Source organism: Catharus ustulatus, chromosome 1, assembly GCF_009819885.2.
Source record: "Catharus ustulatus isolate bCatUst1 chromosome 1, bCatUst1.pri.v2, whole genome shotgun sequence".
NCBI classification, from domain to species: domain Eukaryota; kingdom Metazoa; phylum Chordata; class Aves; order Passeriformes; family Turdidae; genus Catharus; species Catharus ustulatus.
Window position 1 is genome coordinate 70,570,924 of NC_046221.1, and position 25,286 is coordinate 70,596,209.

At 41.6% G+C, this 25,286-nt stretch overlaps 1 protein-coding gene across 1 annotated transcript in view; it reads left to right on the plus strand.

Moving 5' to 3' along the window:
• F13A1 (coagulation factor XIII A chain) overlaps positions 1 to 25,286 on the plus strand; it is a 59,881-nt gene that overhangs the window by 23,340 nt on the left and 11,255 nt on the right. Inside the window, exons 5-12 of the mRNA XM_033064796.1 lie at positions 1,554 to 1,672; positions 7,263 to 7,370; positions 9,832 to 10,006; positions 13,094 to 13,232; positions 20,763 to 20,866; positions 21,674 to 21,762; positions 22,614 to 22,767; positions 23,279 to 23,566. Of these exons, the coding sequence (XP_032920687.1) occupies positions 1,554 to 1,672; positions 7,263 to 7,370; positions 9,832 to 10,006; positions 13,094 to 13,232; positions 20,763 to 20,866; positions 21,674 to 21,762; positions 22,614 to 22,767; positions 23,279 to 23,566 (1,176 nt within the window). The remainder of the gene's footprint in view (positions 1 to 1,553; positions 1,673 to 7,262; positions 7,371 to 9,831; positions 10,007 to 13,093; positions 13,233 to 20,762; positions 20,867 to 21,673; positions 21,763 to 22,613; positions 22,768 to 23,278; positions 23,567 to 25,286) is intronic.

The window sequence follows — 25,286 nt, forward strand, 5'->3', positions numbered from 1 at the left end:
GTAACACGCTCACCTTGTAGTCTTTGAATATAGTAAACCCATGATTATCCACTTTGTACCTGGGTGCAGGTTGAGGCTGACGAGGTCATGGATAATGAAAAGCTTATAAGCCTTTTAATGGTCCAGCCTTTAGAAACCAGATGAATACCACTCTGCCAAACACAGGAGCAGGTCTCAGACCTGTCTGCTTTAGGTAAAACTCCATGAAACCTGCTGTTCCTCTGCTTGGTCCAAGTCGTATGTAGTCATCAGAGCCTGTACAGCAGCTGCCATAAGACATAATGGCAATACAGGCTCTTGTATTTAACCCCTGCTTCTCTATCATCCTTTGCATGCCAGTGTGGAGGTTACATGCCTAGGCAACAATCCCTTATGTATATATAGACATAGAAGTATAAAAATATCTTGAGGGAAAACAAAGCTTCCAGAAGGGTCAGGTGTGTATCTCAGCAAAGCCCTTCACCTAGCTGAGGGCAATGTGAGTCTCAACACTGATTTTTTTTGTGGGCTCAGATTTTAGCCTATTTTTGGCCAAATTTCAGTTTCATTGAGAAATTAAAAAGCTTTTGAGGATGAGATTTACAAGAAAGTGCAAATCTGATTTGCATTTCAACAAAACACAACAAATCAATAGGCTTTTAAAAGTTAAATTATCCTCTAGTAATTTGTAATGAGGTGCTGAAGAAATCTACTATGACAGTAGTGATTGTAGTTTTGTATTTGCTCAAATCAAACTGTTGGAAGTTCCCTTTAATTTGCTATCTAAGACCACAGTACTGATTTTCTCAAATTAATTAATTCCCAAGCTATTAATTGTTAATGTATATCTTTTAGTCTCAAAATGCAAGCATTGGCACAGGAAAGAAATCTTCAACTATTCTAGCATCACAGCATCACGGCCTGCCTCTGAATGGTTTCATGTCATTCAAAGCTCCTTATGAATGTTAATAATGATATTTAATTATAGTAATGTTATTTACATATGTAAATCATGTTTGAATTTCTCCTCATATTTCCTGGTCAGTCAAGCTATGTGGGGAAAGGATACTCCAGTCAATACCTAATGTACAGAAAAGGCAATCAAACCTTTCTCTTAATATGTTATAGAAACTGTATTCCATTTTTTTAATGCACTACAGATTTTTCGTTTGATCTCTTGACCTGAGCTGTTTTCCATTAGTATTAATAGGTTTGAAATTGTTCTTTGATCTATTTGTACAGATGCAAAATTGCATCATGGTGCTCCAACTTTTAAATTAGTTGTACACAATAATCATAAAATTCTTGATGGGACAATTTAATCATACTTTACAGATCCTGAGAAAACTGGCAGGAGTTGCCAGTGCTCTTCCATCTTGCATGTTTTTAAGTTGTGTATCATATTCCTGACTAGGATCACTGCCTCCTTATCCCTGTACTCTGTAGAAGCAAGTAATGCTTTGTTTGATAGAGGAGAGCTACTTTTCATCAAAGATGAATGTATTATATGCTAAAATGTTTTATCTGAAAATTAAGCACTTGCACTAATATTTATTTTTGGTAAACTAATGCAGTGGATGCTGTGTACATGGACGATGAGAAAGAAAGGGAAGAATATGTCCTGAATGATGTTGGTGTTGTATTCCATGGAAATGTCGAAGATGTGAAATCGAGAAGCTGGAGTTACGGGCAGGTGAGCTGTTTAGATCTTCTCTGGCTGCTCCCAGTAGGACAGCAAATGAGTTTAATTGACACCAGACTGTGGTTGAGACTGTGGGCTCTGGAATGCATTATTGGTTCCTCCTTCAGAAAGATAAGGGGTATCATTTTAAAATTGTATGAAGTGGGTGTATGCCTAATCCAGAAAAGCAATGCTATAATAGCTGATATTTAAAGACCTTGTTTCAGGGGCATATTTCAGATACTAAAAGGCTGCTTGTTGGAAGTTATAATCATTAGCTGAGGTTTCCACAGGGCAGAGGTATTTCTGCTGCTGTATTATTGCTGCTTCAGGATCAAATCAATTTATAAAAAGTAAAGTTGTTTGTTTGGGTTTTTTTTTTTTTCATTTTTTTGACAAAAGGTTGTATTGCTTTTTAACTTTTTAGCTTTTAGCAACTTGGTGGAAACAATTCTGTTCTTCTTGGGAGTCAGATAGTCACAAGTTTTCTATGACAAACTAGCATTTAATCACAAAATTTTAAAGTCTGGGGGAATCTATCCCTTTTCTGCCTGAGTTTGATAACATTAGTCTCCAGTGGTCTCTTGCACTCTGGGGGAGACACCCTCCACTAGGAGTGGGGTATTGGTGTGCTTTCAATAACATAAAATCATAGAATAACTTGGGTTGGGAGGGATTTTTAAAGATTATCTGATTCCAGCACCCCACCATAGACATGGACACCTTCCACTAGACCAGGTGCTCAGATTCCTGTCCAGCCTTCCAGGGATGGACTATCCGTAGGCAACCTGTTCCAGCAATTTTCCACCATATCTGTAAAAATCTCCTTTATATGTAATCTAAACCAAGGCTCTTTTAGTTTAAAACCACTACCCCTTGTTGCAGACTTTTTACTTGCCTATTTTACCTCAACCTTCTTGTAAGAACTAACCAGCCTAAAAAACCCCTATGGAATGGAAGAGTTAATTTATTGTGTTAGAATGGGAAAAAAGCATTGCCAAGAAGAATCAAAATGATAGCAAAGCTATAACCCTAGCTGTCACTCAGAGGGCCTCCTATGGACAGATACTGGACATGGTGAACTCCTCTCATCTCCTGGATATTCACAACAGCACAATTAAGAAGGTACTTCCTTACTACTGTGGTGATGGATCCATTCAGTTTTTGTAGCATCTCACTAGCACAGCCTTGCAGAACGGTCCTTACATCTTGCTTTCTCTCCCTCAGTTAAATACCACCTCAAAGCTTGAGCTGGATGGATTGCCAGTGTGCTTGCCCTGGAGAGCTCTTTTAGCTTACATCTCTCTTTCTTCCTTATTTAAGGGTACAATTTCATCTTATTTTTCCTGCGGCAGCACTGCCTTAGGGAGTTCCTGCCTCTACACCATTCCTTGGTTGTGCCAGTGTTTGCAGGGTCTGACTGGTTTCCTGACTGAGACAAAAACAACCCCTAAATAAGGAGTGGGGAAGAAATTCCATAAGCTGACGGTGCCTCTGATATAACTGCTGTGGAACCAGATCCTAAGGCCACAGCTGGGCTTGCATGTAAGCTGACCAAAAATGCCCCCTCCTGGCCCTTCTTTCCCCCTGCAAGCACTTGTGCAGCCATGCAGTGACTCAGACTGGAGAGCTGATGTAGCTGAATAAGCATCTCCTTGATTTCTTTTTTCCCCCTGGGTAATTTTTTGGGCTTGCTCTGTTCCTAGATTAGAGAGTCACTCCATGACAGATGTAAGGGGGAGGGAGAGAGGGGAATAAGCAGCTGGAGGTGGAAGATGCCGCTTAAACCAGATGCTGGATTTATGTCCCAAGATGCTAAATTTATGGCCTGTGGTGGCTTGGCCTGAGGTGTTTATATTCTGGGAATCTGGCATCTTCCTGACACAAATACCAGCCTCCCTTGGGAAACTGCATTATTTATCTGGTTTTACTGGGAGGTAGTTCTGTCTGGGGGGTTAGCGTGATTCCATAGTCCTTTTTCATGTATTTTGGAAATGGAAATTCCTGTGTTGGCTGAAATCAGAGGACCTGATTTTCATCCCGTGCTGTGGTGCACCTTTTTTTGTTGGTTGCCCATGTGAAAGCTGGGTGTGGCAGATGCATCTCAGCAAGCCCAAGCCAAGAGCTTTAATGGAATTGATCATTTTGTAGGGGTTTAAGAGACATGTCAATCTGCAAAGGAACAGGTGAATGTTCTTCTGGTTCCCCTGCTTTCAGTGAAATGGAGGACAGAATGTTCCTGATCTTACCCGGTCCATTTCCAACCATTAAAGACACATTTTTGGCAATCCTAGATGTTAAGAGCAAGAGCATTGCTGTGAGTGAGTAAAAGTACTAGCAGAAAGGCCTATATTATGAATATATTGTACAATTATGTTTTTTATATTTATAATATATAGCCCTTTACAACATGTAAGTAAAAAGCACAAGCCCACACAGAGTCATAGAGGTAAAAGGTCACATACAAAAATGCAGATAGAATTGTGCACGGTAATGTTCTTAGGCTAAAAAATTGCTTAGGACAATGACAGCTGCTGACTTTAACTCAGGCTGTAAATTGAAAAGGAGCATAGAGTTCAAAACTGGGTTGCTAGCTGGGGATGGCTCTCAAAGCTGCTGTCTGTAATGAGAAGCATCAACATGAGAGGAGAAAAGGCAAGAAACATGGGCAGAGGAAGAGAAAACAACAGAACAGTTGAAACATGGCTGCAATGGATGAGGATGGAGGTGTTCCTTGTAACATGACTGTGATTCCTCCTAAGAAACTGTAAAAGGCAGTCACTCAGAAAATTCCATGGAGGATTCAGGGGAAATTTGTCTTTGGAAGAAATCTGGGCACATAGGAGTTCTCTAGCTGAAAAATGTCAGAGGTTGGTTGCTATATTGATCATTTAATGTTGGTTTTTCTTTTGTGAGAAAAATAAAACAGGTGGGCATAGAGTTCTGTTAGCATCATGACTTATCTCGAGTCCGCGCATTGATCTGCTTTAGCTTGGAAACCCACTGTGCCCACGTAATTCTACAGAACATGCATTTGGTCAGGTCAGACCACAGGCAACATGAGATCACATCTGCCTGAAACTCACTGTGAGGAACACAGCCCTTAGTCAACCACTACAAAAAGTGATACAGCCTCTCTTACTTTGGTTCAAATGGAAAGTAATCTATTAGAAACAATTTAGCATGCAGGAGGATGCCCAGGACAGCTATGTGTATTGCTCTGAAACACAAGGTGTATCTGTGTGCACTTCACCTGTGTGGTTTTTTGTGCCTTATTTTCCACCTGCATTTTTTCCCACATGGTTTTACCAAAGTCCCTGGCTCCTGAAATAGGCTTATTTGCATTTCAGCTTCAATGGAACTGTGCCTGGATCAGGTTCATTCACCTGTCCTAGCTGTGCTGCCTACTACTTCTCTGGTTCCTCTGATATTTCAGAAAAGTTCAGCCTTACAACTGCGATTTTTCTATTCTACTTCCCTCTAGATAGGATTTTCTTGCCAAAAGTGAGGGTAGAAAACTGATTTCATTTGATTTAATATTTTTTAAATCCCTGAATAGTCAAGACCGGTAAAACTGGCCTCAGTGCTAAGGCTACTCTGCATCCTACACTACTGCAGCAGTGCAAGCCAGCTAGCCCTTACAGCTTGTCCTCTCTTCCCTGTTAATCCAGTTATTTCACAAGCATTCATGTCACTTTGTAAATGCTAGGGTGGAAGACAACAACCCTGATAGCCATTTATTTCCTCTGTATTCTTTCTGTAGATACTGGAAAGATTGACAGTGTCTCATAAACTGTAGATGAGAAAAGTTTAATTTGCAGGGTAAACCTCTTATTGATCTAACCCAGGTCTGATTAATTGAAGTGCAGATAGCAGACTTTGATCTTGGTAAAAGATTATTGGGCCACACCAGAAGAAAAGTGAACTAGAACCAGGAAGGACAGCTGTGAGGACCCAGAGTTGACATTTTCTATTGTGAGGATTCTTCTTGGGAAGGAGGCTCTCCACAGCACAGGCATTCACCCAACATTATTTGCATTACATCCCAGTGGAGTGGACAGGGATATGCAATTATTCAGCTTCCCAGGAATGACAAAATAGTAGTAGTAGGTCTCTGAGATCCCTGTGTCCCTATTCCCAAACACCATGAATTCAGTTTTGCTCATACTATAAAGTGATCATTAGCAAATACCTGCTCCAGAGAAAGCAATTCAGTGTGAGTGTTGGTGATAATGAGAGGGGTGTTCTGCCTTGGAGGACGTTTGCTGAAAAGGATCCATATGGCAGTGGTACCCTCAAGGCAGGAGCAAAGGACTTCCATTGGCCAGGAAATAGCTGAAGATGGTGAAACACGATGGTGTTTCCTCTTTCTTGGCTTATGCCAGAGCTCAGCTGCTGTCTAGGATGTCACTTCTATCCCTCCCATCTTCCCTGCTGTATCAGCAGCAGTCTTTACTCTTTGAGACTTCCTTTTCATCTCTCTGACCTCACTCTTCATTCTCCTCTCCCCAGACTGCGAAAGCAGCAGTTTGATTTGGGGTCTTGCTCCTTTCTTCAGGAGGCAAAATTTGGGATGGCCTTATCTACCAAGGAGCTCTAAGCCAGCTGTAGAGAGTTAGGAAATTGATCCAGCTCTAGTAGCAGCATGAGAGCAAAAATCCTATTAGCATGAATCATATCGTTCAGGATGCAAGCATAGAACATAAAACCTAACACCATGGAGTTTCTGTCACAACCTTGAATGTTAATATAAGTTTGTGTATCTAGAAGGTATTTGTTTCATTGTTGTGCATTTCTCCGTCTCCTACCATTTCCCGGGGACAGAGGTATTTTCCTTTGCTATGCAGTTTCTTCAAAGGAAAATGAAATACATAGCCGGGCAAGTTCTGTGACAAATGGTTTCTGGTCTATTTAGACACCTCTGCCCTCAATTCATTCTTGTGCTTGTTCATGTTAGATTGAAAAAAATGTACCTTTTCACTCTATTTTTGAAGAAGACTGCTTTAGGTCATTTGGTATTTTTGATGCCTAAATTTTGTAGACCAGGATTAATCTATATAATAAGCTTTTGGCTTGTCAATGTTAAACAAATTTTAAAAATAACTTTGAAATACAAGTGTCTGCAAATCACCACTGGCAAACCACTTATTGTTCAAGTTCCCAGCAATGCAGTGACTGTGTCGGAGAAATCCTGAAATTAGCAGGTCTGGAATCTGTGAAGGACATAAAGTCCTTTGCAAGTAGGCAAGCTTCTTGTAGCTATTATTATAATACCCTCCTATTATATACTTGTTAGCACTTAAAATTTCATGTCCTGTCAGAAAGACTCTGTTGTCATTTCAACCTTTTGGAAACTGGACTGAGATTGAATTGATAGTTACACTCTCTTCCCTCACAGCCTCTCACATTTTTATTTTTTTCCCCACACGAGTGATTATTCCAGAAGAAAATTTCTATTGTTAAACAGAGCTTTGACCTGACCAGCTAATTTTGAAACTGATCAGCAATCACAACAACAGGGAAAAATAGCTTTGGCTGTTCTTTCCAGAATAAAAAGTAAGTCAATTTTTTCCCGTGTCCCTTCTTATTTTCTTTTATCTAGTTTGAGGAAAATGTTCTGGATGCTTGTCTGTTCCTGATGGACAAGGCAGAACTGGAGCTCTCTGGTCGTGGGAACCCAATCAAAATCTGCCGTGTTGCCTCAGCAGTGGTATGTAATGGATGCTAATGTGTGTCAGAAGGGACTCATAAATCAAAGCTGGGCTGATTTCACTGGCCCTCTTGCCCTTATGTGCTCTCTACCACACACAACAGATCAGTTGTCCATTCTGACAATTGTCCACTCTGACAATTGTCCATTCTGAGGTCTGACATTTTATTTCTCTCCACTAAGTTCAAGCAAGTTTTGTTGGTTCATTGCCTTTTCGTGAGAGTGGTGCCTCACTGGTGGGAAAGCCACTTTTAGACATTGCAATCTGGGCATAATAGTTTCTTATGTGACAATGTGCTCATTTCCCAGTAGCTAATATAATTGAGAAAGCTGTTTCTGCTGTGGATAATACAGTGGCATGGTGGGTGGAATTTTGGATGGGGACCTGAGGGACTTTATGTGGACTCCACATAACTCTGCTAACCTCAGTGGGGTCTTAGAACATTGCAGTGGTCATGTTATTCTGTCTGATCCAAGCCCCAAATGACCTAATCAGGCTGAGAGCAGTTATATAAGTGGCCTGGTTTGACCCCAGAAGAAAACACTGTCCTCTTTAACATGAGGCCCACAAAACATACCCCACTCAGAATGAAAGTATCTAAAATAACCAAGAAGACTATTCAGACCTCTATTCTTTCCAGCTGACAGGCAACGGGAATCATGCTATGTGTGCAACAGCAGTCCCATCCCTAATATTCAAGATGCTAGACTCATCCAGGTTGTGGAAGACAGGCTGAGACCTCCCTTTTGCCTTATTAGAGGTCTGAACTGATGCTTTCTGCTTCCTAGAATAATACTTTAGTCCTTGAGCTAGAGTAATTAGATGTTCTCCTGAGCCAGCTACTAAAATACACTGTCCAAAAAACATGGCTGCTGGAGATAGATGATTCTTTAACCCACTTGTTACAGCATTTGCCCAGCTTTAAGAAAATGAGCTCTTTGTCTTAGAAGACATTGAAGTGGGATCTCCAGCCTCATAGTCTTGCATGTTAAATAAAATAGCTTCAGCAAGAAGTATTGAGAACACCTCTACTTCTTTTTGTCTTTTAACATTTTAGTTAGTTCTTTCACACCAGACATTAGAAATATGTCTTTGGACCTTTAGATAGAAGGAAGAATTAAATGTGGTTTCCTCATCCCTGAACTAGTAGACGTAAAAGTCCCTCATGTAAGGACTGTGGAAGGCCTCAAGACAGAATTGCACATTTATGAATCCAAATAGTGCTTGGATATTAGTTAGGTTTTGAGCCACTCAACATTTTAGAGAAATGGAGTTCACCCTTGGAAATCTAGGACTCAATAGAATTTGGGGCTAATCTGCAGAATTGGGCCATAACTGGGTAAGGGGTTTGGTCATTGAAATCTGGACCTGAGTGAGAAGTGAGCAAGAGGTGCTGAAATCTCACCTGTGTTACTTAACCTCATTCTTGCTCAAGTTGAAATGTGGTAGAGTTGAGCTAGTTTGAAGTCATGCCCCCCATGCTGGAATCTTTCTGGGGTTTTCTGGCATGGCAGAGCAGGTGAAGTTCCTCTCTTCCACTCATTACAGTCAGGGTAGAGCCTGAAGATCAACATGTTGTCCTGTCCTTGAAGTGATTCTTTTCTTGGCATGTTTCCTACACCAGTGAGATGGGCACAACCTCTTAACCCATTGGTTATGACTCTGAATACTTATCTCTGTTCAGTCCTAGAGTTCACAGGAAGTCGATTTTCTAATTATAAAAGAGTAGTTAATGCAGCCAAAAGCTTTTAAATGAGAATTGTGATTTATTTGGCTGGCATGTAGCTGTTCCACATTAGCATAAATAAAAGGTACAGAGTGAATGAGCTTTTTGCACAGCCTCAACTGGTTTGGTTCAAATTGCAGCTGGAGACATATTGCTCTTTAATGCCTATCAGTATAGCCATTAGTCAGCAAAACTCTTTGCTTTGTATAATCTTACCAGAGGAAAACTTACACAGCAAATTCCTTCTTGTTTTCATGTGTGCCAGACCAAAGAAATTAGTTTCTACTCTAAAAATAACAGTAGACTGGTTCTCCTCTCAAGCTGTTGTAAATCAGGAACCCATATCTCTCAGATGATGGAAAGAATGCAGCTTAATATTTCTGAGGCTTGCTTACAGTGTGTAACTGATTGCATTTATTAAAAATATGTAAAAATAAGCATGTTTAATGTCAATAAAACTTATCAACTGTCAACATGTATACTCAATGTGGTGATTTAATTTCAGATTTATTTTTAAGTGTGTGACCTTCATTCAGAATTGTTCATTGAAGGAGAATCCATGTCCCTTAACAAGACTGTCGTATTTATCCCCTACCTTCATAATTAAACACTTCTATCTCACTTTCTAGCCTAAACTTGGCTATATTCACTTTCATCTTGTCGGTCTGCTGAGTTAAAGAGCTTTTTATTACTCAGTCTCTGACACCTCTAATGCTCATTTCCTTTGACTTTAGATTAACTCCAGAGATGAGGATGGTGTGATTGCTGGATCCTGGAGCAATTCATACGATTATGGTGTTGCACCTTCAGCCTGGACAGGAAGTGTGGACATTCTCTTGGAGTATTACAGTTCCAAGCAACCTGTCCGATACGGCCAGTGCTGGGTCTTTGCTGGTGTCTTCAACACGTGTAGGTATCAGTGAGAAAAGCTCCAAGCTGCTATGTGGTTCCTGCTTTACAGAGCTTTTAGGTAAAACTAACAAAATATTTTCTAGCTCTGTGCTGTTCAGGAGTAAATAGTAGAGATACTTTAAAATACATGGGTAAAAGACATGGTGTTTAGATAAACCTCTGGTGTGTCCTTCAGGTCAGCTGCTCTTTCACACAAATCTGTTAACTATTTATTGGTGCAGTGAAATGTACTCAGTGACTCATGAAGGTAAGTTTGTGTGAAAGAAAGTTGAGTCCTTTAGCACAGTCCACATTTATTTCAAGAATTATTAGACAGAGAGCTTGTCGTCTAGACCTAAAAGATTAAATTACTACCCAACAGGGGATATATGGTAGTGTTTCTGCTCCAGAATCTCAACTGCTGAGGACTGCTTATAGGAAAATTGAGATGTTAGGAAAATTCACCTGTTAACCAAGTACTGTTTACATGTTTATGAGCTGGAAGAATGGAGAAAATAAATGGTGACCTAGTTTATGAATTGTCTAGCACTACAAGGTTAAGTCTAAATGCATTTGGTCAAACTAGAGTTCTAGTGTTGCAGTAAACAGTGTTGTAAAAAAAACGTGGGGAAAGCAGCATTGGATTGGTCCCATATTTTGACTGTCTAGCACTTTCTAACAACATCATCTGCTAATGCACAAGAACACACTTTGTGGCCTCCTATGGAGTTGCTCCAACAGGTCCATGTCCTTCCTATGCTGGAGGCCCCAGCGCTGGAGGCAGCTCTCTGGGTAGGGTCTCACAGAGCAGAGCAGAGCAGAGCAGAACAGAGCAGAGCAGAGGGTCAGAATCCCCTCCCTTGGCCTACTGGCCACACTGCTTTGGATGCAGCCCAGGACACAATTGGCTTTCTGGGCTGCAAGTGCACATTGCCTGGTTATTTTGAACCTCACTCAATGGGTTTGAAAAAGTTCACGCAAATGTTTCTTGTGGATGCAGTTCCCCGCAGTGGATTCCATGGGCTGCTTTGTCTTCTCTGCCCATTGCCTTATCTGGATTTCTCCTGATCACAGACAGACACACACACACCAGTTCTCCCACCTTCCCCCCACACTTGCCCTACGCAATAATTTGCCTTTAGGCCACTGTGAAACTGGGGCGGTGCAGCAGAGGCCCGGAGCCTGCTGTGCTAAAGGGAGAGGCGTATTTATCTGGGGCAAAACTAGACTTGGTTTGCTGACTCAGTTAGTCAAGTCAGAGACCTGGCACTTTGCACTGCAAGTATAAAGTTTGTTGAGCATTATGAAATGCAAATATTGTCCAGTGGCTGATCTGATGATAGCCACTGACACATCCAGGTGCTGACCACTACACAGGGGATAGTGGAGGTCCAAACAATCACGTGCAACTATCAGGGTTGCTTTGAGGTGTTTCTGAGTCTCTCTCATCTGTCAATGTTTTATCATTGTGACCAGTCCAGCTTTCCAAGGTCACTATATTGTACACTCCAGATACTTGTCTGTTAAAAATGCTAAAACATTCCAAAAAATGGTCATTAATCTTGAAAATGTCAGACAAATTATTTCCAATGAGCCCTGATGGCTCATGTGCTGGAAGCCTGGGAGGGCACTTGAATTAAGTTTAATCAATAGGTACATATGGTATTGGATGCATCCAGGTAATTTTTCATCCAGGAACTTGAAATGAATGTGCAGTGTTACATTTTATTGGGAGTCACAGTAGTGACAGTAATGAATATACAAAACCCAGCAGTAGCAGCAGGGCTGTTTGACTCTGGAGCACTGGAACAATTTTTAAATAGGATTTTCAATAAAAATCTTTTCCCTTAAAAAAACACAACACCCCCCCACCACCACCAGAAATCCACCCCAAACCAAAAACCACAATCACCATGACCACCAAAAAACAACCAAAAACCCAAACAAAACAAAAAAACCCCAACCAAAAAAAAAATGAAATCCCCAAAACAAGCAAACAAAAAAACCCCAAAACCAATCAAACAAAACCAAAAATAACCTGCCAAAACAAACCTCATCAACCCCCAAAAACCCCTCACCCTCTGTTTTCTGCAGAACCATGTTGACTCCTAAATTAAAAGCCAGGAATTTTTTCTGGCTGAAACTAAGTATGTTGTCTGGAGTAGCTGAGATGTTGTGTCACCCCACACACCCATTCCCCTAGCCTGGGAATGTGCTCCATGCCAGTTTATCTGTCAGGGTGCACAACAAACACAGAAGCCTATTGATGCACTGATGCGGACTACAGACATGGCTGTAGCATTTCCACAGTTTTTCCACATTTCTTAAATTTACCACTTGTCAAATGGTAAAAAGGGTCATCAGTTTTATTGCAATGGTGTAAGAGTTAGTGCTAGGGGCTTTTTTTTGATCCTTCTTTTATGGTCTTTTATTGGACGGGACTATTGACTCCAGAATGCTGTTACTTAGTTGGCAATATGAATTATGTAATGCATTTTATTCAGATTCTCAAAGCTTGTCATTTCAGTTGCAAATAATGCAGCTTTTCCCCACTGTTAGCAGTAATCTTCTGCTTAATTCTTTGTGTTCTCCAGATCCCTTCTGATGGCAGACATCAAAAAGGAAAACTCCAAATCAATCCAGAGGAGTTACTTTCTATTAATTTTCTTTTTAGAACAGTCTCATAATTCTCCTGAGTTACTGATACTGAGAGATCTAATATATTGTGTATCTCTTGCAAACTCAAACTTCTTTTTCTTTGTATCACATTTGGTTGTGCAACTGACCCGTTGCATCCAGATTTGACCTGAAATTCTGTGATGTGGTTTCACTATGCAAAGCTGCTTGAAAACTATTGGTAATCAGCTGCTTTGGTAATAACCCTTGTACCAATATTTGTCTTTAATGCTTATAATTTAGGGACCAAATAAAATATTTAGCATGCGCAATATAAATTTTAAAAAAGATAGGAGGAGTTATTTGGGTTGATTTGACTGAGTTTTCCCATTTTATTCTACTTATTTACATTTTTGTCCTCTCATCCTGTCATCCTTGAATGCAGTCTCCATATTTGTCCTTGTCATCACACTTCTGTCTTTACCACAGTTCTGAGATGCTTGGGGATACCTGCAAGACTTATTACCAACTATTCTTCTGCCCATGACAACAATGCCAATTTACGGTTGGACTTCTTTCTGGATGACGAAGGAAAAGTGGACACCAGACTTACAAAAGACTCTATCTGGTGAGTCCTCCTGGAAAATGCCTTCAATGTGTCAATGATAAAAGTAGCAAAAAACATGATGGCAATGACTGTATTGTGTTTATTTCTTTGTGCACTGAAGAACACTGCTGGCTTATGTGTAATAGAATGAATGGATTGTTGGTAGGTTGAATAATATGAAGCCTTGTTATGTAAACAGGCAACCCCTGGGAGATCCTGCTATTGATGTTACCATACAGTGCTCATTTAAGCACACTGGAGCACTGGAATGGGCTTGTGCTCCTTAGGGATCAACTTTTCTAAAAATGATATGGGGTAGGGTGGGCATTTCTATCCTTCTGAAGCCAGGCTCCAAGAAGTACCTCAATATCTGTAGAAAAACACCCTTTTTGATCTGCTTGTGGTCACTTCCCTTATTTGTAGATTGGTTTTATATTGTGTACACATAGTCATTATTGCAAAGAGGTGCTATCCAAAATAAACCCTATTCAGCTGAAAAATAAACAAGTCGAGGTGTCATAAAAGCTACTGAAATCCTATCATCAGATTTATAAAAAGAAAACTCCCTAGAGCCAAGAGAAGGAGTTTATACATTCTTTTTGAGAAGGCAGTCCTCTAACTGGCTCTTCAAACTCTTGCTGTCTTCTGCCTGACAGGAGAAGTGTAGCATATATTGATTATATGCTCTTTGCAGGATATTGGCCCTCAAGCCCCTCCTCCTCAGAGTGAAGAAATGAATGTGACCTCTACATTCCTATATTCAGGAGATACTTGTCCTATTCAAAGTTAATATACCTGACTTGTGTCAATGGTATCTTCAACTCATTAGCATAGCAGCTCATCAGCATGTTTCATTAATAACTTAATCTCTAGAAGTCTTTGTATTAAAACTGTAATAAACCCACTATGTAGTGGAGGAAATGACTGAACCTGTTGCTGTGACATCTTTTATGTGATTTCCATAATCAAGAGGAAACCTAGGGAAAGCAGGTTCATTTACATGTGATGCTTGTGTCACAGCAAGACAGAGCAGTTGAGGCTGGAAGGCACCCTTGGAAGTCAACCAACCCTCCTGCTCAAAGCACTATCGCCTGGAGCACGTTGCTCAGGTCTGTGTCCAGTTGTGCTTTGAGTATCTGCAAGGATGGGCATCCCACAACTTCTCTGGGAAACTTGTGCCAGTGCTCAACCATTTTCACAGTAAGAAAAGTGTTTCCTGATCTTCAGACAGATTTTTCTGTGTTTCAGTATTTGCCCATTGCTTCTTGTCCTGTCCTTGGGCTATCGAAAAGAGTCTGGCTCTGTCTTCTTTCCCCTAACTCCCTAACCAGGAATTTATACACATGGATAAGATCCTACTCAGCCTTCCCATCTTCAGACTGAACAGTCCCAGTTGCCTTTGTTTTTCCTCCTGTACAGTCTGTGTTGTACAAGCCATTCCTTCCAGTTTTCTGTATCAGCAGACTTGCTGAGGGTACAGCAGGCCTCGTCATCCTGGTCATTAATGAAGCTGTTAAACAGTGTCAGACCCAGTATCGACCCCTGGGGTACACAACTGATGACTGAGCTCCAGCTGGGGTGATCACTACTGATCACAACCCTCTAATCCCAGCAATTCAGCCACTTTTCAATATATCTTGCAGTCCATTTGTCTAGTCTATACTTCAAAGGTTTGTCTGTGAGGATGTTCTGGGAGATGGCACGAAAGTCAAAAGGACCAACCTCCACGCACTGGTCACCCCTTTGTCCTTTCAGTCACTCCTTTCATCAGAAAAGGCTCTCAGGTTTGTCAGGCACAGCTGGATGCTTGTAAATCCATGCTGACTACTGCCAATCACCTAGTCCTTAAAATGTTTTCCAGAAGAACTTGCTCTATAACCTCCCTAGAGATCAAAGGGAAGCTGACAAGTCTTTCTCTACCTGAATACTCCTCTCTTGAAGAATAGAGCAATACTTAATTTCCTCCAGTCCACAGGAATTTCCTTCAATTACCATGATCTTTTGAAGATAGATATGAGTGGTCTTACAGTGACATTGGCAAGCTCCCTCAGCATTTTTTATGAGATTACCTCATATTTTCCATCAGATCCATTGTACTTGTGTGTTCTCAGTTTGTTTAACTGCTCTCTATCTTGTTATTTGTCTTGTCTTCATTATTCCAAACCTACACACTGGTCTCATGGGCTGTGATTCCTGAGGGCAAATCTTAGCAGTAAAAACCAAGGTAAAGAAGACACTGAATATCTTCTCTTAATCCTTTGTCACCGGGTTGCCTTCTGTGTTCAACAGCAGAGCCACATTCTGTAGGTTGCCTTTTTTGAAACTGATTTGATTGTGTTTCCTGCTGCTCTTCATGTCCCTTGACATAGTTGTTTTGCTGTATTCTGGCTTTTCTGTACCTGTACCTGCATGCTCAGACAGTGACTTTGTATTTCTCCTGGTCACCTGTCCCCTCTCTTTCTTAAGCACCCTTTTTTTTTTGATGTTCAAGTTTAATTGGGACCATCTTGTGGACTTGTGCCACTTTTGGTTGATTTCCTGCACTCAATGATGGATCATTCCTAAGTCTAGAGGAGGTGACTCTTGAAAAACAGTGAGCTTTTCTGAATCCATCTTCTACCCAGAGCTGCCTCCCATGGGATTCTTCCATGCAGGATATTACAGTAAATTCACGAATACAAGCCGCACGGAATATAAGCCGCACTGCTGGTGTGTTGGCAACATTGTTGCCTTTGTTAATAGATAAGCCGCACCCGGAATATTAGCCGCACTTTAGTTCGCAGAGAACTTTCACAAAGTCGTCATTTAGTAACACAATCGCGGGATCGCCGGGGCTTACTGGCTTACTGCCGACCTCGGAAACATTGTTTCCAAGTGAAAAAAGACACACCCTTTATTTACAAGCCGAAAAAGACAGGAACAATAGTGTGGTCATTTTGCGAGCATTCCCAATGGATCCGTGTTGCCTTTAAACAGCCACTTAGCCACGCAGGCAGGCAGCTGAGCTCCGAGCGGAGCCACATCTCCGTGCTGGCACAGGAGCGGCTGTTGTAGCCCTCGCAGCTCACGGGGGAAGCGGCCGTTGTAGCCCTCGCAGCCCGCAGGGGGAGGGGCCGTTGTAGCCCCGGCAGCCGGGCGGGGGGAGCGGCTGTTGTAGCCCTCGCAGCTCGGCGGGGGGAGCGGCCGTTGTAGCCCTCGCAGCCCACGGGTAGAGCGGCCGTTGTAGCCCTCGCAGCCGGGCGGGGGGAGCGGCCGTTGTAGCCCTCGCAGCCCGCGGGGGGAAGCGGCCGTTGTAGCCCTCGCAGCCCGCGGCAGGGAGCGGCCGTTGTAGCCCTCGCAGCCCCGTGGCCGAGCGGCCGTTGTAGCCCTCGCAGCCCCGCGGGGGGAGCGGCCGTTGTAGCCCTCGCAGCTCGGCGGGGGGAGCGGCCGTTGTAGCCCTCGCAGCCGGGCGGGGGGAGCGGCCGTTCTAGCCCTCTCCCTGTGAGCCGAGTGGCCGTTCTACCCCTCTCCCTGAGGGGAGAGAGGCTCCCCCAGCCCTCTCCCTGCGAGCCCAGCCAGCCCCGTAGCCGCACAAGACTGAAAACACTTTAAAAAGTACAGAGAAATATCACACACTTTTATCGAACTGCCGAGGTAACTCACCGCGATAACAACCCCCGCCCCTCAGTAACGCCGCCATCCACAGGCAGACAATAAGCTGTTCTCTGATTGGTTCATCGTCGGAACAACGGGAAACCATGGATTTCAGACTGTTTTGGCTCGGGACTGGACCAGCATGGTACTAGGTAAGGGCAGATATCACATTTTTGTCCATAGATTAGCCGCACCGGAATATTGGCCGCATTTCCGGGTTTCCACCAAAATTTTAGTCTTCTTGCTGCGGCTTGTATTCGTGAAATTACTGTAAACACATTAACGTTTACTCTCCTGAGATCCAGAGCTGTGGTCTGGTTATTTGCCTTGTTGCCTCCTGTTAGTATCCTTGGGCTGTCTTGCACGTTATCTGTGAGACAGAAGGACCTCAACAAGTCTCATGGGGCTGGTCCTTTTATGGCTCAGAGAGCTGTAAAGGAGAAGTCTTCTGAAACCTCCTCTGCCTATAAAAGATGTGAAACAAGAGTTAGTGACTGGGCCCCTTAGTACTCCATCCATACATACCCAATAAAGAATCATTGCTTTACAATTTTCACTGTCTCATCCCTTGTCTCCTTTTCCTAACCTGATCCATTAAATACATTCCACCAACTTTTGACATTTCTTTTTACTTCCCTTCCCTTTATTTTTCCCAGCTGTTTACCAAGACTTCTTAATTTAATCTCTTTCTCCTGCATTCTTTTGGGACAGGGTCAGATCATCCAAAATCATCCTAGTCCCAATGAAATCCATATGCAATTTGACTCTAGCATTTCATTCTTCCATCCTACATTGCTTTTCCTTGGCTTGATAACTTTCTAAACTGCTTTGTTTATCCTTTTATCCTCCCAGCACATTTATTAGTACATGGTGCACATAACCCTTTGGGCATGACTTAATATATACACCTCTTTTCATTTCTCCTCTGTGTCCTTTATTTTCATTACTCTGTAACACTCCTTGGTAGCCCACATGCTGACTTCTAATGACTTGTGTCTTAACCCTGATTTTATTTTTAATGTCTCTTTTATTTCTTTTTTTAAGAGAACAAGCTCGAGATATTTATCATTATTTTTTAAAATGCATTTCTCACTTTTATTTATAATCTCTTGCAAACTGGAAGCAAAGCTCTTTTTCTTTATTAATATATCATTTCTATTATACTCTAGCCTTGTACTGCTGGAGCTGATCTATCTTCAGGTCTTAAATACTCTCAGACTTCAGAGTTACTTGGAGCCAGGATTTTTAGTCCAATCAATCTCTGAGTGTGGGGCTCCCTCTGAATGTTATCTGACATTTATTTATTTTTATTAAAGATTGTCTTCTCCCTCAGGATAGGAAACAACACCACCACCAACAAAACACATATACAAAATTCCACTGACTTTACAAAAAGTTGTTTTTATAAATCTGGCCGGATTTGGGCCATCCGTACTGTGTGTTCTCCTTGTCTTTCTTAATGATGATATAAAGACACTTAAAGAATATTTCTTTTGGATGGGAATCAAGACTCCTACTGTGAGGTCCAAGCAGATCAACATCAACATATCAGAGGGAATTTTCTTGATTGACACCCAACCCCATGGGATTTCATTCACATCCAGGAATGTGGAGAAAGCCTTTCTGAGACCTCTGCTTCCCCATTTACTTCCAGATCACTTTACTCTAATTTCTCAACGATATTATCAATGTTTGACCCTAGCAGTCTCTCTCGACCTCAATGCCTGAACTGGTTAGCTCATAAAAGGGCAGCAGCTGCTTCCAGAATGTGCCTGTCTCATAAGCAATATGAACTACCGTTCTTGAATTGTCTTCCAGGCACAAAACCCACCTGGTCATCTTTTATTAATTTCCCAATTGCTTTGTTTAGTCTATTCGTAATTATCTCTGTAAATATTTAATGGTCGCTACATTGATCTCTATTGCCATTCTTGCTTTCTTTAATGTCTCAGGCTTGCTGTAGAATACAAGAATTATAGAATCAGTTCAACAAATTATGGCCACAGAATCAGCTCCTCAGCTATGCTCACTTCTATAGGGAAGTTTCTGCTGCCTTTGGAAAGGCAAACGTTTCCCTCATCCTCCTTTCCTTAATCCTCACTACTTTACAGTGTCTTTCTGTCCATTCACATTCAATATCCTTATGTGTATTTGTTATTTGCATGGCAACAGACCTAAAGAAATTGCCATTCTGTTGTGTCCAGCACTACACCAATAGAAACCGGAAAGAAAGGTCCTAAGACAAATGTTCCTAAGACAAATACAGGAAAAAATATATAAAAACTTTGTTACCTAATTAAAGAACTGAAGTAGATGTGCCATTTTCCACACTGTTACCCCTCTCCTAGCCTTGTTTTTATCATCCTTTCCTTTTGCCTGCTCTTCAGGTTCTTCTTTCTCAGAATGCAAAGCCAGTGACACATCTGATACGAGTGAACCAGTGAAGGCTTCAGCCCAGGGATTGTCTTTCTCATATGCTGGCATAGCAGTTTGCAAATACCCACCTTCCATGAAGTGTGTCCCATGCTCAGGTAGCCTTCAGCAAAGTTCTGTGAGCATGATTCAGCACTGACTACTCTCAGCAGCATCAAAAATTCTCTGAGTGTGCGTCATTTTCCTTGAATAATTCCTTTTTCTGAAGTGCTGCTTCATTAACTCTCCTAACTGACAAGTTTTACCCTGATCCAAGCTTTCATTTCCACTTTGAAATGTCTTGTTAGACAAGCTTCAGATCCTTCTGACTCTGCTCCATAGCTGGTTTTCACCTATTATTAATGAAATGGTCAGAGTTTAACAATCCCCATTTTGGTTGCTAATATCATTGCGTGTACTAGAGGCTATATCAGCAGCTACACAGATGTAATTTTATTCAGATCTGCTGTAGGATATGTATAATTTGCAAGCAAAATAGCCCCTTTTCCTACTCTTTCCTTCTTTTATTTTTTACAGTAATGAAATTTAAACACTTTGCAGGCTTTACTGCGAGACCCTCTTCCCGGATTATCCTTTTTTCCTTGCTTATGCTCTCCCTTGAGCGTCAGTAGCATTGTAGGAAGTCACCATATCTGTCTGTACTTTCTGCTCATCTTTGAAATATCCAGGGCAGACTGTGATGGTGCTGTACCATTTTTTTTTAATTCTTCTGAGCATCCAGCCAGGTGAGAGTGTTTTAACCCTGAGCACCTAGATGAACTACTCTCAGAATTTTGTCTTTCAGGTCACTGTCCTGGGCCCTAAAGATGCAAGTTGGCCCGCAGTGGTTGTAGGTGGGTTTTATGAAAAGATGTATGTTTTAGGAGCTCTCAAATCATGCACTGGCATGACACATGGGGAAAATACTTATAAGGAATCCACAGTGAAGATAGTTTTCTTCTCAACCAACATGGAAGCCAGCAAAGCATGCTTGTTTTGAAAACAAAACTGAACACTGTACGTTGCAGAGTTGATCCCAAATCTCTTCATAAGAGATGCCAAAGCTTCAGTCTGAATAATTATAAAGCAGACCATGTTTCATTGGCTTGAAGATTCAAAGTTTGCTTTAGCAGGCAGATTGAAGTGGAGGTGTCTGGCTGGAAAGGGATTCTGCTTTGTGTAGCTTTTCACATACCCCAACAATCTCCAAACACTGGCATATTTTCTGAGACATTTACACTCAGAACACATTAAAAAAAAAAAAAAAAGCCTCTTCAACTTGCTGTCAAGAAACTGCAATGAAGGATTGTGGCTTCTGGGTTTTAACAGATAGGTACCAAACTTACAGACCGAAAAATCTGTTCTTTTAAAAAAGTCAACTTTTTTATCCCTGAATTGGCAAACAATGTTATTGAAACAATGCCAGGACATAAATACAGAGGATTTGTTTTGGTCTGTGTGCTTCTTTCCAAGAATTTGATATACTGGTCCCATCTCTTGTCTAAGGAATTATCATTGCTGGAACGAAGCTTGGATGACCAGACCCGACCTTCCTGTTGGTTTCGGAGGATGGCAGGTTGTTGATGGGACACCTCAAGAAACCAGTGATGGTAATATTGCTTCAAGTCCTTCTTAACTCACTTTCCAGTGTTTGGGATCTCTGTTTCAAGCAATGAGCTGATGATGGCTGAGCCAGTGGCACCTGGCACCACATGGCCAATGACAACTTCTTGAGCCAAATAACCATTCTTGCCTCAGGACCTTCTCCTGATTTGTTTTGAGCTCTAAAATAAATCTGTCCTTATTATAACACTACTCATGAAGCCCTGGGACACAAAGTCCTGCATGAGAAAGGCCCTGCTTGGTACAGAAGATATGTAATCCTGTTGCCAGAGATGGCTTCTCACATTTTAGAGTACCTATACAGAAGCCTGATCAAATTAATTCTCCTTTGCTTTATGCAGCCCTAACTAAACTACATGACCAGGCAGTAAGCAGGAGAGAAAAAAGTGAAAAGTCACTGCTCTTTCTTTCCAGGCCTTAATTTCCCAGCCCTTAAAATACAATCTTCTCAAATTTGTACTGAGAGCTTTCTCAGCCTGTAGTGTACTTGAGTTCTCCCAAAATTATATGTTTTAACCAAAACCAGCTGTAACTGTATTTCAAGCACTTGAGACTTACAGTGGATATTATAGTGCCATTAAAGGTACTGAGCCACCAGGCTGTTCCAGACTTGAGTCTGTATTATCTACAGGGCTGGTAACAAAATTAAGCTTTTTGCCTCTTGGTCAGGAGTTCCTGTAAACTATTAGAAGATTTTGTCAAAATCAAAGAATTCTTTTTCTTTGAGAAAATACAGTATTTTTGCATGCTTTTAATTTATTTAGTCTCTCACTTTGTCTCTCTTCTCCCCATAGGTATGTACAGGTGTGGTCCAGCCTCAGTTCAAGCCATTAAACATGGTCACGTTTGCTTCCAATTTGATGCTCCTTTTGTCTATGCTGAGGTACATATATGAAAATTTTTACTGTAATGAGTGATATCAGCGAAATCATAGTGAAACAGAAGATAGATCCTCCACTTCAATTTATGGATTGAGAAGTTACTCCATATATACTTCATATCATAATCTCATTATATTTTGACATGCCAGCAGATGTGATATGGCTCTAATGAACGACAGAGGTTTCTCCAATCTCTGCTCCCCAATGGAATAAGAAAAAGCTGCTCTAACTTAATCAAGACTTCAGGCTGTGGCCATTTTCCCTTCCAAGATTCAGCTATTCTGAATGGCTCGCTAGCTCTAGCTAGCTCTTAACTGTTCATTCTCTTTGCTCACCATCTTCCTTTCAGCTACTGTGGTCATGGAAATCTCACATGGGTGATTTGACTGACAGATCTGAGAGGGAAATATCTCAATAAGGAGGTAGAGGGCCTGATCTGGAGTTTTAACCTCTTGCATCACCAGAGGAGGAATGTCCACATTTGCAACACTGCAGGAAAAGTTTCTCTCTAATTGAATTGTAAATGGCTTAGGACAGAAAAGAATCAAGATGTTTTAGCTATTAAGCATTCTTCTGTCTATTTCTAAAGCTTTTTGGTACAAGAAATGTGTAGTAGTGCGCCCCAAATTTTAATGACCTCTCCATAGCCTTGTAAAGTTCACACTCTCTGTCATTCTGGAGCTATGAACAGCAAAATGCATCTCAGCATACAACTAATTTTAAACATGAAATGTCAATGTTGGTAATTAGTGGGACTTCAAGTCAACATGTCATTATTTTGGGGGAGATAGGCTGACTTCTCTTCCTCTCTCTACTTCCAAATATCTCAATCTCCTTTCATTTAATTTCATAGGTGAATGGTGACATTTTTTACACAAGAGTGGAGAAAAATGGAACCCAAGTGGTGGAAAAGATTGACACAACCCGTGTTGGGCAGTTGATTGTGACCAAGGAAGTTGGAGGTGACGGAATGGTGGACATTACTGAGGAGTACAAGTTCCGAGAAGGTAACCTGAAGTGAGCTGGGACCATATGGGTGTAGCCTTATCTCAGTCAGACCCTGGATGAGGACTTGGAAACCTCTGTCACTGAGGGAGCTTCACGAAAAGCTGCCAAAGTGCCCCCAGTAATCCTGGATTTGTAATAAATTTTGCAACTCCAAAATGCTTTAGACTAAGTAAGTTTTAGTGAAAATAAAGGCTAGTCATGGAGCAACTCAAAGCATTCAAAACAATTTAAGGCTTTCTGTAAAGATGTTTAGATGTTTCTAATTCAGGCCAGATGTTCACACAGAGTAAACCAGTGTAGCTGATGGGAATTCAGCTACATCAGTTTGTCTGATATGGCTTTAACAACAACTCCCTTGACAGATGTGAAGTTCCCCCACTGCTAGTGTTACCCCAGGAGGGTTCACTGTCCTCATCACTCATTTCAGCCACTACAAACTATGGAAGATACACCCTTGTGATCAGTAGGTGGGCTAACACTGCACTTCTGTTTCTTTTCATTCATTCCTAGGCTCAGACGAGGAGAGGCTGGCTCTTGAGACTGCTGTGATGTATGGTGTTAAAAAGCAAACTATCCAAGATACCACATACCAGCCACAGACCGATGTTGATATGGACTTCCAAGCACAAAAGGCAGTCCTTGGCAATGACTTTAAAGTCACTATAACTTTCAGGAACAAGAGTCGCAACTCCTACACTGCCACTACCTACCTGTCGGGCAACATAGTGTTTTATACAGGAGTCACAAAAAGTGAATTCAAGAAACACTCTTTCAGCGCAAAACTGGAACCCTCTTCGTGTAAGATTTGCATAGTTGTTTTCTGTGTTATTAATTGCTAGGTTTTTTTCTGTTTTATTAACTGTCACCAGTGTTTCCACTCATGGGTAGAGCCAATTCTATTAGCTAGAGGTGGGATATTCTGTTTGGTATCAGAAGGATCCACTCCCTACCCTGGGCTGGATACCAGGGTCATTTAAAGCTGAGGCTGTTTACTTCAGGCTGTTTGTCCCTGCATAATGCTCTTTTACACCAAGCCATATGTCTGGGAATTGTTAATTTTTCTTCTTTAGTACAAAGGAAATCAAAGGAGCACCGGCATTAAGCTGCAAGCTATTGTTTTTCCTTTATTTTCCTAGCAGTATCTCAGCAAGTGAAGAGGAAGTTCTGGTTCCACAGGGTGTTATGTACAGAGACAAAAAGGTGTATTTCTTGTCTTACCTGGTAGAAGCAGACAAGTTCTGAGCAGATTCAGGTGAATATCTGGCTTTGGAGGACTGTGTGGTTCAGGATTTCATATTTACAGTGATCTAAAAAGTTTAGATGTAATGAGAATGTGCCATGATAGAGCAAGGACATTTGTCAGCTGGGCAGGGACGCCAAAGGTAACTTATCTGTACAGATGCAGCATTTACTTTTCCTAGTGCCCTCTGGAATACAGCAGGGAGATCCTGCCTCCCACTTCTCATCAGAGAAACAGATCCTGGCAGACTAACTCAGGAGGCTGTGGGCAAGTTTTTGTACTGCTCAAAGTAGGGAAGAGGGATGTTCTCCTTTTTAAACTTGGACACAATCTATTTCCTGTCAGCCACTGCAGCAGGTGTTTAGGACCTGCTGTACGTCCAGTGTTACCTAGCAGACTCTAGCAACAAGTGAGTGCCAATCACTTGTTCTCCTGACAGACCCGTGTCCTTGGTCAGTGCCTCCAGCTCAGCAAAAGTGATGGCAACGTGCTCTTATGGAGATGAAGTAGAGGATCACTGGAGTCCCCTGCTGAGAGAGTCAGCAGCCATGACTTTGCCTTCTAGACACTGCTACTGGGCAAATCAATCTTTCTGAGTGCAGCAGGAGTTTGGGAGCACAAAGGTTGGGGCTCCTGAGCTGGGTCTGCTGGATCACAGCTATGTGACCTGGCTGGCCTCTGAGCTTCCTCATCCCAGCTCAAGACACACTGTGAACCCTCTTTCCTCAAAGAGGACAAGTTTTACCTCAGTGAGAAGCCTCCATAGGACCACAGCTCCTATCAGGCCACGAAAAGAAAGTCCTGTGTTTTATTCCTCACTTTGAACATCATCTGAAACTGTACATTTTATTTGAAGCTGATTATTCTGCAAAAAGTAGAAGTCCACTGATCAGGATCTACTGGTGAAGGTTAATAAAACTTCTACCTTCAGCCTGTAACTAAGCCCTCAGAGCTGCTTGCTGATTCTTTCTAACTCTGTGGATCATTTGCAGGGGGCCTGGAAATGGGCATTAGGTTGTTCTAATACATGCAATCAAAACACAGTGTGAGGGTTTATAGTGACTTACATCAGTTTCTAAATAGCTGATCTGAAATACTGCAAAACTTTTGGAGGATTTAATAGGTACAGTAAAAAAAATAGTTTTCAATAGTCTTGGTTTAAATTCTCTGCCATTTCTTTGATGAGGGAAAATTCAGTCATCTTGTAGGATAAGTGCCTGCTACATTTTCTGGCTGTGATTTGTGCATAGTTCCTGGGCTTATTTATGTCTGCTCTTG